The sequence below is a fragment of the Thunnus thynnus genome, chromosome 23, assembly GCF_963924715.1.
Source record: "Thunnus thynnus chromosome 23, fThuThy2.1, whole genome shotgun sequence".
NCBI classification, from domain to species: domain Eukaryota; kingdom Metazoa; phylum Chordata; class Actinopteri; order Scombriformes; family Scombridae; genus Thunnus; species Thunnus thynnus.
Genome location: NC_089539.1, coordinates 1,099,795 through 1,119,119, shown reverse-complemented (window position 1 = coordinate 1,119,119; position 19,325 = coordinate 1,099,795). Strand labels below are relative to the sequence as shown.

General features: G+C 39.7%; 1 protein-coding gene and 1 long non-coding RNA gene across 2 annotated transcripts in view; both read right to left on the bottom strand.

The window, feature by feature from the left end:
• Positions 1-19,325, bottom strand: part of LOC137175612 (uncharacterized) — a 417,849-nt gene that overhangs the window by 310,858 nt on the left and 87,666 nt on the right. The gene's annotated exons all lie outside the window — the stretch shown is intronic.
• Positions 1-19,325, bottom strand: part of arhgef39 (Rho guanine nucleotide exchange factor (GEF) 39) — a 106,312-nt gene that overhangs the window by 17,617 nt on the left and 69,370 nt on the right. Inside the window, exon 7 of the mRNA XM_067581703.1 lies at positions 14,514-14,642. Coding sequence (XP_067437804.1) covers positions 14,514-14,642 — 129 coding nt within the window. The remainder of the gene's footprint in view (positions 1-14,513; positions 14,643-19,325) is intronic.

Below are 19,325 nucleotides of genomic sequence, written 5' to 3'. Positions count from 1 at the left end.
GAGCAGAGGTTTGGGGGGGGGTTGTGGATGTGTTTAATTGTGCTTTAGAACGTAACCGCTGTGAAACAATCAGAAAATAACGTTTTATTGATGTGATTCACCGGCTCTCTCGCTCTCTTCATTCACTCTCTAGCTTGCTCGACCACAGCTGCTCTCTCTCTCTCTTTTACTCAGCCGGAGATCAGACTGATCAGAGTTGTAAACTCTGCCATGATGGAGGACAAAGATGTTACTAGGACGAGGGGAGGACATTTCTCTTCGTCTGATAATATTAAAAGTAAACTGTGCTGTTGGCTTCCCGACTCACTTTAAAAAAGACCAGAGAAAAAGAGAGAGAGCACCAGCGAGAGAGAGAGAGAGAGAGAGCAGCAGAGAGTAAATGAAGAGAGGGAGCGCTGGTAGCGAGAAAGCCGGTGAATCAGATCAATAAACGTTATTAATTAATTAAATAATTAATGAATGTACTGAACGTTTACTGAATGTTTAATGAATGTACTGAACGTTTACTGAATCAGTGTTTCTGCTATAATTATGACAACGAGAACCCCCGCCAGACCAAAAATATATTTTTTAATGCCAAAAATAACGCCAAATATCCATTCAGAAATCAACAGCGTTTGGGAGTCTCTGTGCAGCGCTGTTCTAAAACGTGAGACCCCCCCCCCCATACATTTCACTAAATATTCTGTAGCTCATCTATCAAAATAATTAACCATAATCCTAAACTTTACCATGCATAGTATGGGAACCCCAGTCTCCAGAGTCAAAGTCCTGTGAATGCCCAGAAACCCCCCTCACAACTTCTATATCGACTGTATAAATGAATCAATACAAGAGTTTAGTTTTTAAAGTTCAAATGAAATCACATATAATCATCCTCTCATCATACTCTTTTTAAATGTATGTAACTAGTTTTGTATTATTAGAATGAAGAAAATAGGAACATTTTCAGGAATTCACCAAGCAGGCTACTGGTGTTGGATCATATGAACAGAGACAAAGGGCTAAATCCACAAAGGATGGCTTGTGCCCGCTATTAGCACAGTGAATTGTGCAGAATTTGCACCCGCAATCTGCCCCGTTTTAAGGTCCTATTCACAAAAGATTTTGCGCTAATGATATGCCAGCGCAAACACACCCATAAAGTTTTGCAGCTGAGTGCAATTTACCCTTGTTTTGCATTTGAATGAGTAAGCAGAGCTGTTTCCAGTGTTTCAGGCTTTTTTCCACATTTCAGTACACAGATTGGTCCATAATGAAAACTGCAGAGAGCACAAAAGCCTCAAATTGTGTGCCTTTAATTAGCAGAGGTGCACACACACAGAGCTCTGCGACATCACAAACCAACTTTCATGTATTTTGCTTCTTTTACTTCTCTAGTATTTCTTTAACATAATCTACTGAAATGTCTGTCAGAATAGGATACAGCTATTAATGTGAATCAGGCAGGTCTGAAATGTGTTAGATCAATATCTGAATCTTACAATAATGTTGTTTAGGTGTCACTTAATGTATCCAGGATTTCGCAGAAACATCAGTACTGATGTTCTGTTTGTTGTCCACAGCTGGCTGTGTGTCACCACAGCCGCAGCTGAAACGATAAGTGTGTCTCCAAACTGAGAAAGAGGCTGTGTGCACTTACACACGTGGCACAGCAGCGGTAACTTCATTGATACCGGATTGGTGAGGATCTGGCGGTAATTATTGTTTGGTCCACATCTACACAGGTCTGCTGTTGCACACAGATTCCAGGTTTATACAGTGGAATTGTTTGTAATAAAGCAGCCCTTATGGATGTATTCTGAGCTCCATCAGCGCTGCCAGAATGTTTTTATTTTTAAGTAGCTGAAAGTCTGAGATAAGCCTAAAAACTAGGAATGCACGATATTGGATTTTTTGCCGATATCTGATATGCCGATATTTCCAACTCATTGTGGCCGATTGCTGATGCCAATACCGATATATGCACATATATGCTGGCTGAGGAGACTATTACACATGCAATCATAGATTGTACTAAGTATGATCAACAAAGACAATATATGAAGGAAGAACTTCGGAAGACTGGAGTTCAGGAGCTCAGCGTTAAAACTTTAATGAACCTGCCAAGTGGGTGGAGCAGTAGTTTTCTTTGAGTTTATTAGACAGACAGGATTAATGTGTAGGATTAATCTTTGGTCCACACTCCGGAGCAGAAGGTGGTAAAGCACCTAATACGTTGGTTGCCAACTGCCGTTATAAATCAAAAAGAAGATTTTTTTTTTTTTTTTCCAGAGTGGTACATCCTGTCAGCCGAGGTGTTTCCTATCTGTGCAGCCGAACACAGCAGCTTTTTTGATTTTAAATTATGGGCTCAAAGTATGAACTCACTGACTGAAATTTTCACTAAAACACATGGATTTTCAAATAACACTGACCACATTAACTAGACTAGATATGCCAATTATGCCATCAATGTTTTTGAGGACATTAGAAAGGGAACCTCCGCTTTTATTGTTGATCCAGTTTCTTGGCTGCTTTAACATTGACAGGGGACGATTATGACGTATCGGGAACATTAGCTAGATAGCACATTTATTTACCTTTCTTTTTTTCTCTCTCTCCTTCTCTGCTCCACCCTTCCTCTTTTTTCCACCGTCCATCTTGCTGCTAAGTCATTTATCAGCTCTAAATGCACTTGCTGCCAAACAAAACATGTAACTGCCAACTACTCTCTCTGTGTTTGTCTGTCTGTCTCTCTCCTGACTGTCACCATGCGCAGGGCAGTGTTACGTTCAGGGTCAAAAAATTAAAAAAAAAAATCTGCGGCCTGCGGTGGGTGTGCCGGGCCATTTAGCAGGCCAGGCCACCAGGAAAAGTCCCTGTGCTCCCAATTGCCAGTCCTGGCTCCACCCCCCCAAATTTGCCAAAGCAACAACCAAAAAAAATATATGGTGGAATCAAGAGCGATGCCTCAGCTGTAGAGTCACTTCTGTTCCTCTCACACATTATCACAAGCAGGAAAAAAAAGACTTGTCTCATGTGAGCACAACAGTCCATCAATGCTCTCTGTGTCTCCGTGGCCTCCCCACCTCTCACTCGACCTGCATTCAGTGTCTCTGTCCACAGAAGCAGCCATCTGTCAACTGCAGCTCCTGGAGAGCTGAGAGGACAACTACCAGACTAACTGCCTTCACCAGGCTGACTGACAGCAGTTAATTTACTGAACCAAAATAGTTTGCATGTCAGCTCCACTGGAAGAAATCGACAGTGTTTGTATGTATTGATTCAATAATATGGATATTTGTGTGATTTAAACAGCTAACTGCTCAGATTACGCTTCACTAAACGCGACAGAAACAGACTTGAAGTGTAGAAAAACGCAGGGGGTCTCTGTGAGACTGTCTCGGATTCAGTGTGGATTGATACATTTAGTAAAATAACAGTGTATCTGTTCTGTGAGAAAACACTTTCTATGTGAATTGACCGCGGCCTCTCTTTCTCCAGTTCACCAGCCCTCCCCCACCCTTCAATGTGTGCTGGAGACGGGAGACTGTCATGTCCTCACAGAGACAGCTTGCTTTGATGACTTCCCCATGTCCTGTGCACGAGCAAAAAATGCCCCCTGTTGCTGATTGGCTGTAATGGTGTTATGTGGCTCACTCCATGCCACTTTGTTTACATGCCCATTTACAGCGCCAGGGCTGTGTATGAACACCGGATTTTTTTTTCAACACGCACACAAAAGGGACAGCTAGCGGACCATGAGGAGATATTCACTGAATTTGAGAAAAAGTGTATTGGATTAAAATCGCTGACTTTACCTTTAAATATCAATAACAGAATAAATTCTCTCCAAAGCGAAAAACTTCTGTTATGCTGCTCTATGCCAAATCCTGATCAGAGTCAAAAAGTCAGGTCAGACAATGCTACAGTTAGGTTCAATGCCAGTTTCAAGGTTGGCAAACAACCCAAATTCATTAGCCATATTCACACTAAAAAAAGCCTGGCTGCAGGGGGCTGCAATGGTGGGGGCATGTTGTTTAAGGTAGGTGTGAGAGTGAAATATGATCCGTATTATTGCATTTGAAGGCTTATCAGATGCTTTGTAATACACACAGACAGGATTTTTCTACTCTGGAAAGTTATCATGGTATTTACAAAGTAATCCACCAGTAATATACGCTTGCATGAATGTGATTGGTCAACGCAAAACCACGCCGGATGATGTCAAGTTGTGTTACAGCAAAAATTGAACCAGATTCACCCGACTCCAGTCACACAAATGAAAAGGCTATGGTTTCTTACACAAAGCTCAAGTTGGTTTGAACATGCCTTAAAGCTCCAATGCTAACTATTTATTCTTTTTTTTATCTCTCCAGGTTCTCTTTTCTAAGCAAAGAGAAACGTCCAAGACATTCAAGGTTTTTTACTGCTGAGCATGGCTTTCACCAGTTTACAATGACATCACCAGCAGCTGATTACATCAGCTGCAGCAAATTAACATTAAAGGGGCCATATTATACCCTTTTTCCACAAGTTAACACAGTTCCCTGGCGTCGTAATAAAATGTATCTGACATGCTTTGGTCAAAATACCACAAGGATCAAGAACCACAACAGCCTGTCTAAACAGCCCTGGTCAGAACAGCTGGTTTGAGTGTAAATAAACTTAGATTTTGCCGTGACTTAATTGCAATAAACCAATCATGCCAAAATAAGTACATCATGATGTCAATTTGTAAAAAGCCTGAATTCATACTTTGTCAGGTCTGTCCGCAAGATGACAAGCAACATAAACTGCTCCCGCCAATAAACTGCTCCGGATCAGAGCAGAATCAGAAGACAAGACAGCAGGAACAGCAGCTGCTGTGATGCAAGACTCTTCAGCTCAAACAGCAAACAGCGGCTCTGTCCCCGAGTCCAGTCCTGCCATACATGCAAATTTTTCACCCTTAGCTTAGCTTAGCCTAGCTTCACCCCATGTGATGTAAGAAGGGGCATCAAATCTGAATGGCTTGTTGAATCACAAGTACAGAGCAAGCCAGCCCACACCAAATTGACTGGGTGATCTTATTTCACAGTTTGTGTGGTAGTAGGCACATCAGAGACCCAAATATATACACACAAGCACTGAAAAAGTGAGTTTTTCATAATATGGCCCCTTTAATCCTGTAATGGCTAAAATTACACTTTTGACTGTTATCTGGTCATTGTGCTTTCTGCAAGCCGGTATCTGTACTCAACAAAACCAAGCAGTGACAACTCCTTGGAGAAATGATAAACTTTTAGCGTCAGGTCATTTTCAGGAGAATCTCCCAGTTAAATTTTTATGCTTATCACATCAACATTTATGCTTAACTTAAAGCTATTATTGCTTATTATTATTTCACTTAGATATGACAGAGTAAAAGCCTCTCCATGTGCAGAGTTTTTCACATTCATCTGCTGACAGAGGAAAGTTTCTGTGTACAGATAAAATCTCATCTACTTGCCAGCAGGATTTGTGACCGTAGTTTGGAGCCAGTCCTGGTAAAGTATGCAACTAACACAAGTGTGATGTGGAAACTTGAAGCCGCCAGTGTACATAGACTGAGAATGGACTTTATAGTGCAGTAAGAGATATCTTGTGTCCAGCAGGGAAACTTTTCAAATGAAAAATAATTTGCATATTCATAGGAGGAGATGTAATTTTAAGGATTTTAATGAGGTAACTAAACTTTTTCGTTGGAAAACTATATTAGATAGATGGATGTGTCAAATGCATCTAATCAAGATTTCATATCTTCTGCTGCTCATCTTATTTTCAGGTTGTAGCTACACTTAGTCAACACTGATTAGGCTGACACTCAAAAGTTTTTCTGCCTTCTCAGAAAACAAACTGTGTTTAGAGGCCTTTGAATTTTAGCTATTTATAACTTAAGGTACTTGCAAATGTTGAAAGCTGAACCTGATTAAGATTCGATAAACAGATTTGGATTTAATAAAATCTACTGAACTCAAACCCTAGATAACTATTAATCCATTCAGACTGACCACAAATGTAGGTTTAACAGACATCATTATGTCAGTGTAAAAGTGTTAATAATCAACATCTCCTCACCATCAAATTGAAGAACTCAAGACAACAAAAATAATGAGACTAAGTCATGCTGAATTGAGAAGATAAATGAGGGCTGTTTGAAGGGAGCAAAGAAGACTAGAGAAAATCTAAGACAGACTCAGTGGGAGGTAGGCATGTAGGGGTGTGGCTGCTGAGGGAAGCTCTCATCTCTTTCACCGTGATTGACAGCAGCATGATGATAGCTAATAAGCAAGAGGCTGACATTTGGATAGATAAAATGAAAATTCAGCCTGGGTCCAGGGTGTTTTTGTAATTGCCTCAGCCAGTAGTCTGTGATTGCAGCTAGCCTGAGTGGCCTGAGCTGCGCCTCTGGGGCTCACAGAGGACATTTTCAGCTACAGAAAAGCCCACTGAGATTAAGTGCCAGGGCCAGGCGGGGGTCAAATTGCTTTTAAAATGCCATGGGTCTGAAACGGAAAAAACAGTCAAGAGACACGCCATGACTCTCTCAGGTGTTATGTGGAGATTGGAGCAGTGGTTGTGATCGTTCTATTAAATATTATATAAATAAAACCTCACACAACCAGTTTAAAGAGCACATATTATCCTGTTTGTGATTTTACCTCATTAATGTGTTATAGTGTCAGACATACATGTTAAACATTGTCAAAGGTGTAAAACTTGAGGTGTACACCTGGAGAAATGAGCCCAATAAGTCAAAAAATTCAGCTCTCACACTGCTCTGAATGGCTTGTGGTTTGATTTATTTCATTAGCTATAGTATTAAACTTTTATTTCAGTGTAGATGGTTTGAAAAAGTTGAGTCAATGAAAGCTGGATGTCAAGACATTTTGAGAAGCGGTAATATGAAGCTTAATGATTGATATGTGGATAGAAGAATGGACTTATTACAAAATGAATGTATAATTTTGAAGTGGTTTTTCTGAGTGGTTTTACAATATATGGTGCATGAAATATTCAGATAGTGACTGAAGTGTGAATTTGCATTTAAGACTCAAAACTTAATTCCTCAGTGTAAAATCTATTTGCTATCTCAAGTCGAACCAAACCATATCTTAAAAGTCCCTGAAACAAAGAAATTGAATATTCATCAGTAATTTGGCGCAAAAACATTAAAAACACACTCAAGACTCTGCCTATCTTGTTCAAAATTATAAAAACAATCTTAGAGGAATTTTTCTCTGAGTTGGCCTCCAAGACTACAAGACAAATTCTTACGAAGATGTCTCTTTTCTTTGTTTTTTTTTTGCCTAAGTATATACGTATTTTAATCTTTTATTGAGACAAGTTCAGTTTGTTTTTGTTTATTTGTAACATTAAGTGTCATGTTTCCATGTGCAGTATTTTATTTTTGAAGTAATTGCCACTGGAGATTTGAGTGTAATCAGATTAAACTTTATTTGGCATTCAACTAAAGATTACAAGGAGCCAGCTGAAGCCTGAAACAATGCTTGGAAACACATAACGACGCTTGAAACTGGAACTCGGCCTGTGAAAAACTCTTTTCAGGGCTAAAACGGCTTGACTCCTCTTCTCCGGTGTTCAACACTGCTGTACTGCAAAGACTCAACCTGGCCTAGGTTGGGCCTGCAGCACCAGGCTGACACCGCAGCTAACTACAGCTGAATCAACGCAAACCTGGACCTGCTGAGATGACATCTCTGCAACGAAACTCCTCAACAGTAAGGCATAACATGGATTTGTGATCAAGGGTTGATGTTGAATAACGTTAAAATTAAAAGCATAATTTCTTTAGAGAAGTTGAATCAGATTTTCCCTTAACATTACCCATTGCATACGTTAGCCTCGAGCCATATGCTCCTAGCCACTATTGCTGAACATTTTTCTTTATTTTATTTTGGTATAATTTATATGGCCTTATTATTCTTTTTATTTTATATCCTATGCTTTATCATCTATCCTCAAGATGCTTAGCTATTGTTAAATGTCTTCATTTATCCTAAGAAGGTGTTGGATTTTGTCTTTGAGCACAGTAAACACAGGTCACTGTCGAGACAAGAACTTACGGTTATGAGACTGATTCATTGATTAATTTGAATAAGGGTTAGTGCTTCCTCCTGGCACTAACAAATTCTAACCAAAAAGAGAGGTGGTTCCCGCAGGTTATATTTTATATTAATAAAAGTGTTATGTTACAACACCTGTGACATCATTTTATCAATAAAAGCCATTGACACCATTCACATGGGCTCTCTGGGCTGCAGTGTGCAAAGCTGATAGAGACAAATTGATCAGACAAGAACAAAGGACAAGGCCTCCATGTGTTTCTTACCCTTTGGCCATGGTTTAGAGTAAGATTTAACTTAAGCTTTGTTCAATACTCAAGTAATTACTAATTTACAATTGGTAGATTTCTTACTGCAAGCCACGCAGTTTATTTTCTTTAAGTGTTAATAAGCAATCAAGTCCCTATTACTTCTCCAACGTCGACATCTTTGCTCCTCCTTCCCTCTACTGCTGCACACATGGACCTGAGCAGAGATGGATCCTGACCTGCAGACAAACTGAGGGTAATGGGACCCCCAGCTCCGCTGCACCACTGGACTCTTGGTAGCGTTGCTGCTTTTAAGGAATAGAGCAGTACATAATATGTGTGCGTAGCGGGTGAGTTAGTGGTTGAGTGAGAGAGCAAGCATCAGAAAAGTGACGGTGAATGTGCAGAGGAAAAGGTTAGCAGTAAGTTGTCAGTCTGGCAGTAAATGTACAGTACAGACTACAGTGTGTGAGGTAATAAATGCTGCAGCTTGTCAAGACCATAAAAGTCATGTCTGTTGTTTCCCAAAGTGCCTGAATATTGTTGAAGTCAACCTCTGCCATGCAAAGTACTCCAAACTCCCTTCATTGTTTTATTTCATTGATGCTACAAACTCAGCTACAACGATCTTATGACAGAATTTGGGTATTAATCATTTAACCAGATTTCACTGTTTATTTTGATTATCTAATTATTAATTGGGATACAAACATTTAGGATGAATTATTTTTGAGACTCAGTCAGTGAATTGGTTATCATTTCCCTGTCTTCCAGGGCAGTGCCCCTGAGGTGGATTAAATGTGAATTAAATCCTATTCTTAATAGTCAATTATTAAATATTTCTGATAACCAAAATTAATCTGAATAACCCCATGATCCCTACACTGTGGTGGAAGGAACATTCTACAATTTGTATTTTTCACAGCATTTAGTCTAGTTTTTGAATTTTACCAGACTGCTTTGCAGATTCTGGATTTGTGTTTATACTGAAATGTGCCAGCAGAGATGATAGCTTACCGACTCTAACTCTCTTTAAGTTGGTATGTTTGGAGCTACCTTGCTGGTGAGATGGTGTATTTTAGTTTTCACATACAACTTCACAACATGTATCAGCTTTTATCAGCTTCTCTCAGTCTTTTTACAATGTTAAACAGAGGCAAGGCCTCCCTCTCTCCTTCCGCTCATTGCTGACAGTAGCCTCCCACAGCTGACTCTATTAGCATTAAACTATTGATATTAGTCGCAGAGTAACATATCTCTGATGCAGGATTCTCATACTAACAGTATCGTCCTGAAAAAGAGTTTAGAAGTAACATCAAAGAGTGCTGGTGGAGCAGACAAAGTTTGCCTGTCTGCATTAATTTGGAAATAGCAAATTACTGTTGTTTTAGTGGAATAAACCAATTCTGGTGTGCTGGTTATGATTTTCCTGCTGTAACGTTACACTTTTTATAAACAACATGTTCCTTGTGTTCCTCTGTCAGAAAGCACTGTCCAGCTGCATATACTGATTCTTACTGCCATAATGTTATATCTGAAACATGAGTGGTAAATATTAGCACTTTTCTTGGTGCTGCTGATGAATTGAGAATGAGATTATTTATTGATATCAAATATTGTAGTTGGTTGGTTCCGGATGTAAGAGTTTCAATAATTTGTCCAATGTTACATGACTCACAGTTGGAGCTCTTCCACAGCTTGTATCAGCATGAAATCATCATTCCAAAAGATTAACAACTGTGTTGTAAAATATCTGGTCATTTGATAAAAAGTCAAAAATACAGGCCTGTGCAAATTAAAAACTTCACAGTAGAAGCTAACTATCAGAGAGCTGACAGTGTAATCTGCATCTTAAATCACTTAACTTTTGAAATCTGGGTCAAATTTGGATGAATTCAACAACTATGATGCCATGTTTTGTTCATAAATTCAGAAACAAAATGTTTTGAATTCACTACTGCTTTGATCTGCTGCTCTGGGTGGCTTTTTCCATGGTGGTCAAGGCTTTATAAAATTTAGACCCGTGCACCCTGCCAAACTGCTGGACAAAAAATATATTTCTCAGACGCAAAGTTGAAATAATAAAAAATGGCTTTCAGAACATAAATCTACATGAACGTTACATCATCCAGGAGAGTCCCATGGGTCTATATTAAGTAACAATGAGGATATAATTTAAAGAACATTTTGAAATGGGAATATAGAAAGGAGAAAAACACTTCCACCCAGCAGCTCCTCCCCCTAAACAAGCATCATTTCATTAGACCTTCAATGCCTGGCAAATGTCCACATCTTTCAAACTGCATGCCGACAGACTGTAACTGCTCTCTCTTATGAATATTGTTATAAGTGAGTACTCTCAAGCATCATGCATCTGTTTCCAGAAACTGATTCTGGTACTTTATAACCTCACTCCAAATATTGAAAATGTGACCAAAATACCTCTAAGTTTGTATAACATTGCACATACCACATCACTATGAGACAGTGAGAGTCAAAAACTATTGATGGATTAATTTTGCAAATTGATTATAAACATGGATATTTGATTAGTAGCCTGACACTAATACTGAATTTACAATGGCAATAGGAATCATGTTGAGGCCACATCTCATTGTATGGGTTCACATTCTTAATAAATGTAGAAGTAGCATCATTCTGTGATAACTGAATATGTTATCACTTTTAATTCATGCATGGGCAGCAATGTGTTACATGTTTGCTCAAGCATCAGAATGCTGCCAGTGTCCAGTGTGCTGAAACTGATGCATTTCAGTAGACATCAAGTGTGTTGATTATCCAGACATGCTGAGATCTCCTTATGTTCCTTTCACTATTCAAACTACGTGTATGCCTGACCAGAAATGAGTGCTAAAACTCTCCATCTACATTGCCTGTCCTGTGGTTTCAAGGATGGTTTCAGGATGGTAAGGTGCTGACACTAGTTCACTGAGTGAAATGACATGGAAAATGACCAAGTGTCTAAATGTGTGACAGCTATTATCTGTTGACACAATAACCATAAATTAATTCCAGTACTTTTATTATTCATCAATACTAAATTTAGTGCTACTTTGGAAAACAAACTGCGGTTTTCATGACCGTTATGGCTTTTTTCAGATATGCCCTGTCAGGCCCCCTGATGGACAAAGTTGACAGTCAGACAGGTTGGATATGATGTGTGAAGAGGAGTCTCTTTGTGGACCAGGTACTTCGCAGACCCCCTGCCTACTTCTGACCATCCACAGTGCTTTGAGGCAGCAGCAGGTTCAAAGAGCAGGAAGTGCCAAGCACTCCTCTCCATGTACAGGCCTTTCAGTTTTCCTTGTCAAAGAGCACCTCTGCTCTACTACAAAGTCTTTTGGGCTGGGCCGGGGGGGGCTGAGGAAGGTGGGGCAGGAAATAAAGGTTCATCTACAAAAGGTCCTGTTCCTCCTAATGTGTCCAAGGCCAGAGGATTAACAGAGGTAGCCAGAATGGCAGAATGAGGACAGGTCAGATTTGGCATTGAGTTAGGAGAGTTCTCAACCTCTCAACAGGCTTCTTACACATTGTTTATGTCTAAACTAGTACCAGTAATACTGGAGTCATTGTACTGTAGGTCAGAGATAAGCTCCAATGGAAACTAAAATATGTAAGCTATGGATACAAGCTAACAGGTGAACTAAGGAACTCAGGAGTGGAGGTTGTGTTCTTAGGACTATAGGGTTAGATTGGTTGCTGTAATTTCAAAGTGTAGGTGGCAGCTTGTATGAAGGATTTAATTTATTGAATACATTGATGTGACGAGAAATCAGGTCAGTTAGAGAGGCATAATGTTGGTTTTAGTAAATGCGATTAATTGCCCAGCCCACTAAGTCATAAACTGGGCTACAGTTATAAACAACCACAGGTCAGACTCAAAATCTGTATAAAATTTGACAAAAATAAATGTATGTAAAAACAACCTTTCCACGTAAATCTCTGTATGTGTGTGTGACCATAAACAAGTGTGTGTTATAAAATATGCCCCTGGCAACACAACCCTTGATACTGTTATTGATGAAAGCAACATGTGCGCTGATGGTTACCGAGAAGAACCGTCTACCAAAGGAGAGTAATGCTAGCACTGTCGTATGTGCTGTTTTATTTACAAGAACATGCACCCACATACAAGTTATTGAAAATACAAAATTCAGAGGGATGACACTGACTCCAGAACTGAGGTGAACAATATTCAGTCAGCAGGATTTTAGTGAGAAATGCATCCTCCTTGGTGAGTGGCCAGGAAGTTTACCATTGTCTGTGTGGCAGTTGATGTAATGCCTTTCTGATTCAGTACTATAAGTGAGTCTTTTTAAATTAAGTTACTAACAACTAATATACAAATTCATAAAAATACTGAATGTCAGCCAATATTAAATTGCAGCTGGATAGAATTGTATCAAATCAATTTTGATGTATCGTTACAAATGTATCTGGATCGATTTTTATCAGATTATAGATCATGTATGTAGATGTAGATGTATTGAATCATCCAAGAGGGAGGGATACACACCCCTAGTTAAACATTTAATCTATGAAATGTCAGCACAATGTAAAAAATAACAATTGCAAATTCCCAGAGCCAGATGACACCTCCAAAATATTTGTTTGGTCTGATAACAGTCTAAACCCCAAAAATATTCAGTTTACAATGATGTAAAACAGAAAAAAGTCCTCGCAATGGAGAAGCCAGAGAATGGTCGGTATTTTTGTTTGATAAGTTTAAATTATGATTTGTTTGTCAAATTTGAAATTGCTGTCAGTTAATTTTCTGTGGATTGACTAACTGATAAATCAACTGATTGTTTCAGCACTAAAAAGAAAGAATCTGTGTAGGAGGAGCATTTTCAGAGGAAACACTTCATCATTTCAGTTTTTTTTACAACTTACTATAATGCTTTATTTAATCAGCTAACCTTGTTGAGTTTAAGATCTCTTCAAGAGACACCAGAGTAAAAAACACATAAAAATTACAAAAATACATAACAATTATGTGCGACAGTCAGGTAGAGAAAGTGACACAAATTGGAAAAAACTCAATGTGAAATATGATATAAAATGTGAGGTATCTTTGTTTTAAATTGAAGGAACAGGCAGGCAGACACAAATCTGTGGCCTCCCAGGGAATCGTCCTGTCTGCTGTATCAATGTCCCATTGATTGAGGCTTTGTGTCTCACAATCGCTCCCCTCATCTCCTACAGAGCTACTTAATATGTTTGAGGGGCTCTGACTCTCATCTGTAAAAGGCAGAGCTTTTCTTTTACCCACATTAGAGGTGGTGTTGGAGGGGTGGAAGGAGAATGGGTCGGTGTGGGGTTGTGGGGTGGGGAGGTGCTGCTGCTGCTCTGAAGTCTGCCTGGTGGGACCGCAGCTTTATTGGCTGGAAAGGAAGCCGGCAGAGTTGCAAGGGCCTGAGAACTTGGATGAGAGGAAGCTTTTGAAACTTCCCACATCGGCATTAGAGAGATGAGCTGCTATTCAGTGCTCACTCCCAGCTTACACCAACACACATAAAACAAGCCTGCATATCCTAGCAAACAAACACACACACATGACTTCATGAACACATGAATTCATTCACAGCTAGTAAACATGCACACACAAACACACTTAGGCTTCCTTTTTATCTGCTGGTCTGCGAGATAAGGTTGGGCTCTAATAGGTCCTGGGGGAGATTGGCACTGTGAGTGGAGCAACGAGGAGGCCAGATTCTCTAGAGACAAACAAGGGGAGGGGGAGTGGCAGGAAGAAAAAGGACACCACTCCACAAGTAGAGAGGGAACCACAATGGTAGAGGGGAAATAAATGAGCGAGAGGGAAGGTAGGATGAAGGGGAAAAGCACATTCACTCCCCGCCAGTTAGCAGTAATGCTCTATTAATAAAATCGGCACAGTGTGATGTGCAAAATACTTCAGTTCCCTGCAGGACGTCTAACGAATTCCATCGATTAAAAGCAATCCAGAGATGTGCCTTCAGAATGTCTCTGTACTTAACTAATTTCCCTTCAGTTTATCTATACTCCTCTTGCTTCCTCCCAGCCCCCCACCCCCCAATGTGTCCCAAAGGGCACAGATCTATACATGCAGAGAGAGGGGGTTGGAGGTGATTCTTGGATAAGATGAAAAGAATATGTGATCAGAGGCTCTAACCTGCAGCCAACACCTTTGTCTTTCGCCCTTTCAGAAGTTTCTGCACCCGACAAAGCTGCAGGTGGTTCTCATGGCGCCGGGTATTGTTCTGGATACGCTGGGACACCTCACACACTGCGACCACTGCTCCTACAGCAAACACACAAATGAACATTCATATTACCATACATGTTAGGACACTTATTGATGAAATCCTTTCGGACCACAAATCACAACTGTAACCCACGTTCATACACTTGAAGAATACATGTGGTTGCGGTTATGGGCGTAAAGCGCAAGTTTCCACAGCACTGAGTAGTAGTATCGATACAACAACAGAGTGATGCCATACTTATCACTCCCCTCCTTTGAGTCTCTCTTCCTAAACAGAAATACTATTCTCACTCACTAATTAAATCTAATCATTTCCACATTGCCATTTCTTCGATCACTGTTAGCTACTTTTAATGAAACTCAAACTTCCTGCAGATGTTTCAATTTAAAAGTCTTCTAGTATGTCCCACACGGCATAATCCTCCCCTCTTCCCAGTAGGCTCTTTATTGTGTAGCCTTCTTGAAAGTTTACATCCAGCATTTCTCCCCAAAAGGCATTTCAATAGTCTAACATACATGTTGCGTTTCCTTCCTTGTAAAACATTTACAAAGCAGATTTTTTAATATTTCAAATCTGCATTGTTCACAGATGCAGTTTTCTTCTTCATTGTGCTTGTTGGCACGCTGCTATGCTTCTTAGCACATGCCACCACCAACTGCCCATGATGTGATAGCGTGAAACCAACTTCCACATGTTTGGGCGTGCATGTGCATCCGGAATTGCATCCATAACACAGGCAAAATGGGGCCTGCTTATAAAAACACTGCTACATAACACTACTAGTGCTCAAAAGCTTTTAACACAGATAAAAAGAATGGAAATGTAGATTTAAAAGGTAGGCCCATATACCTTACCTTTAGCCTGACAGCCGAACGCTCATTTCTGGAGATTCATTAGTTCTACATTTCCATTCTTTTTATGCATAGGCGGCCATAGCCCTGAAAGCCCCAGACACAAGTGTGAATATGCCAAGTAATAGCATCAAGTTCCCAGGGTTGTGTTTGCCATGACATATAAATGGGTGGCTCGTCCTGGATATGAAAAAAAAACGATGACAGTTTTCAAAAATTTGTTTGTAGCCATTAGCAATTATCCTGCTAGTCAGGCCACTAGTTCCCCAATAGTTATTGTGGCCCGCTAGTTTTATTAGCTTCATCAAGCATCATTTTCTATATAGTTGATATTCAGCTCATTAAAAAGTGTGCACGGTGAGGCTTTTAGATAGAGGTGCGTACAGCTTATGGGTGGCCAAGCTGCTCAGTCTGAGTACCATTGCAGAGTTGTAGGTGGTTAGAATAAAAAATAAAAGTAAAATATAGCCGCAAGCGGCAATAATCGGGGTCCAAGCAAATTGCCAAAAATCGCAGTTTGACATTTTGAGAACAGAAGACCCAATTCAGATGACTTGAGATATTAAAATGATTAAACAATTTTGACTCAACACTAAGTTGTTTTCAAGATAATTGCAAAAATGTAAACTTTATTATTACAGCGCCACCTTGTGGTCAGTGAGTGCCATTATATGTGCCTCAGTAGTGGATGGAATTTGCAACTCACCCGCCAGTTTTGGTGCATCCAGGTCGTATGATTTTTGCTGCATTTTTAGCAGAGAAAAATGATAAGACATTTTCATGGGGTCACAAAAGGCAACCTTCAATTTAATAGGATCTCAATAAGCACTTGAAAACATACGACATGTATGAATTGCTACTATGCAAGGAAATAGAACTTGACCACCTGGGGATTCGAACCATTGATCTTTGTATCATCAGAGAAGGTGACTTGATGACTTGTGTCCACACACCTTCTCACAAGTTAATGCAATGACATCACGTGCAAAACGAGTATTTTTGTTATTTAAAACACTTACAACAGTTAAAATGTTGGTGATAAAATTCTGAAAAAAAATCACACATCATTCTGCTGGTTTTGGGTGTATAGTCAAACAATTACAATAGAAAATGTTGTGCTTACGGTACAAATTACAGCAAGATATTGAATATCACAAGCACATAATTTGACATACATGTATTGCACAACTCTTAAACCACAAGTGTTCAGAACAAATGGGCAAAAATACAAACACCTTTGTGCCAGGCTGAATCCAAACAGGTGACCTTACCATTGCAAAGCATGTGTTTAGACCACTAGACCAACAACTGTCTCTAAAAGCAGTTGATGCTAAACATGAACTTATTTCTGCATACAATTACTGAATTACTGCATTGAAGTGAATGAGAGAGAATAACTTGGATGAATGAAGTGTGTGTAATGCATGCAAAAAAACCACAGAACACTAACCCATCTAGCTGTTGTAAGCCTGGGACTTTTGGTGTTAGTTTTTGCGGCACAAACACTTTTAGTGGAGAAAAATAAAAAGAAGAAGAAGAAGAAGAAGAAGCTGCAAGCAGTGATGATCAGGCCCTCGCACCTTCATGCATGTTGGGTTACACTGCAGTTGAAGGGTTTTATTGTAGGTATGTAGCTGTGTTCAGGCCTGGACTCTTCTTAGATGATGCACAAAGGAGATAAATATGACTTCCTGTGTCCACTAAGTGGCACTAGAGAACACACATTAAATATACAGCATGTTGCTGTATATCACATGTACACCACACCATGTCAATTCCATGTAAATTGGATGAGGTGGCCCTATGACTATGACTAAATTTTGACATGTAGATGTGCTCAGGCCAGGACTCTTATCAAGCATGAGAAATTTGGTGCAGGTTGGATGATGTACATTCACGTTACAACAACTTCATGTTTATGAACACCAACAGCATTCAATGAAAACTCAAGATTTTGATAACTTATCATCGCAAAGGTGGATCAGGTTAGGAGTTGTTAGTAAAAGAGTGGGGCCTATAACTTCCTGTTGCCAGTAGGTGGCGCTACGACTATGATTTGGAATTGGCCTGTACATGTCTTCAGACTGGGATACTTATTGAGCATGTGAAATTTGGGAAAGATATGACGATGTGGAGTCAATTTGTTTTTCCACGGAAAAACGTTGAAATTTGCCATGGCGTTCAATGAAAACTCACAAGCTTCACAATATGGCATAATCAAAGTCTTAAGGCTTTTCTGGCCAAATTTGATATGGATCTATTCAACCTGCTAGGCAGAGCTCATAAAAGTACAGCACCTTTAACTTCCAGTTGCCAGTAGGTGTCACTATGACTATGACTCAATATTGACACATACATGTGTTCAGGCCGGGACTCCAATCAAGCATGAGAAATTTGGGGTAGCTTGGACAGATGTATAGATGTATGAGAATAATAATAATTCGCACCGTTTGGTGCTCAGGCCCTAATTAAAGCCTCGGACCCTTGGACCCTTGCACCTCGCACGCGTCAGAGGGAGCAGTAACTGTGGTATTGCTACTGGAGGTAGGTTGACATGGCTCTGAATTTTCAGGAATATCAGACACTGTCAATGGGTAATATATTATTTCCTGTATGCAATACAGTAGTTGGGGCTGGAGATGACATGTTGGAAATTGTGTATACATTAGAATAACTATGTGTCATTTGGCTTTAATTTCCTGTTGCCTGTAGTCAATACTATATAAGTAAAATATTAATTCAGCAAAACATTTACAAGAGGGCAACTGAAATGGATAAACATTTTCATGAGTATTGCACATTGCATGCAGAGGACAACTATCACTTCCTGTGTCCACTATGTGGTGCTAGAGAACACCCACTAATTATACGACATGTTGCTGTATATCATGTGTTTCTTACTTTTCTTACTTGAGTTTCTTGAGGAAAAGTGTGAAATAGTTTTGGTCAGAGAGATGTCAGGGGGCGTCGCTCAGGTCAAAGCCATGTTATCTAGTACCCAAGTACTCAGAGCTCCAAATTTGCGCCTGCTGGTTCTGCTCACAGTTGATGCTTGTGATGTGGGAGTAGGATGGAGGATGGTTGTGAGAAACCAGTGGCCTACTTCTCAAAGAAGCTTAATAAACATCAGCAAGCATATTCAATCATCAAGAAAGAGGCCCTACCTTTGGTTCTAGCAGTGAAGCATTTTAAAGCCTATGTTGCCAGCAGTGAGAAGGTTATTTTATACTCCGAAATGCCAATGCTTGGGTGTTTCGCTGGAGTCTTGTACTACAACCATATGATCTTGTGATCAAGAACCTTTCAGGCAAGAACAATGTTGTAGCTGATTCCTTATCCAGGGGTTGAGGAGAGTTACTCAGAAAAAGTCAATGAGAATATCAGCCTGTTTTAATTAAGAAGAGAGTTTAGGGTTAAATGATTACATTGAACCCCTGTGAGGATCTTCTCCTGTAGCTTTAAGCTTAGTAAGTTTTATCTTAAACAAGGAAAATGTGATATGATTTCTGAAAAAACAACATCTTGTAAATAAGGGTTATTACATGTTAGTCTAGTGTTAAGTTTTGTTTTGTTTCTTTTTTGGATTTTTATGTTTATGGGAGGAGGAAATGTCACAGCACACTTGTTTGATGTCTAAAAATGAACTGTCAATGAAGCACCTACGCTACACAGTGTTGGACCAAGGAGAGCAAGCTGGCCGAGTGATGGGCATCGGATCAGTACCAGAGCAGTGAGGCAACAGGTAGGCCTATATAACTTAACAAACAAAACAAGCGTAAAGCCATCACGCTGATGATTCTAGTGATTTTTTCTGTTCAGGTTTTACATGCCTCTGCATCTAAATTGCGCCTAAGTTGAGATCCATTT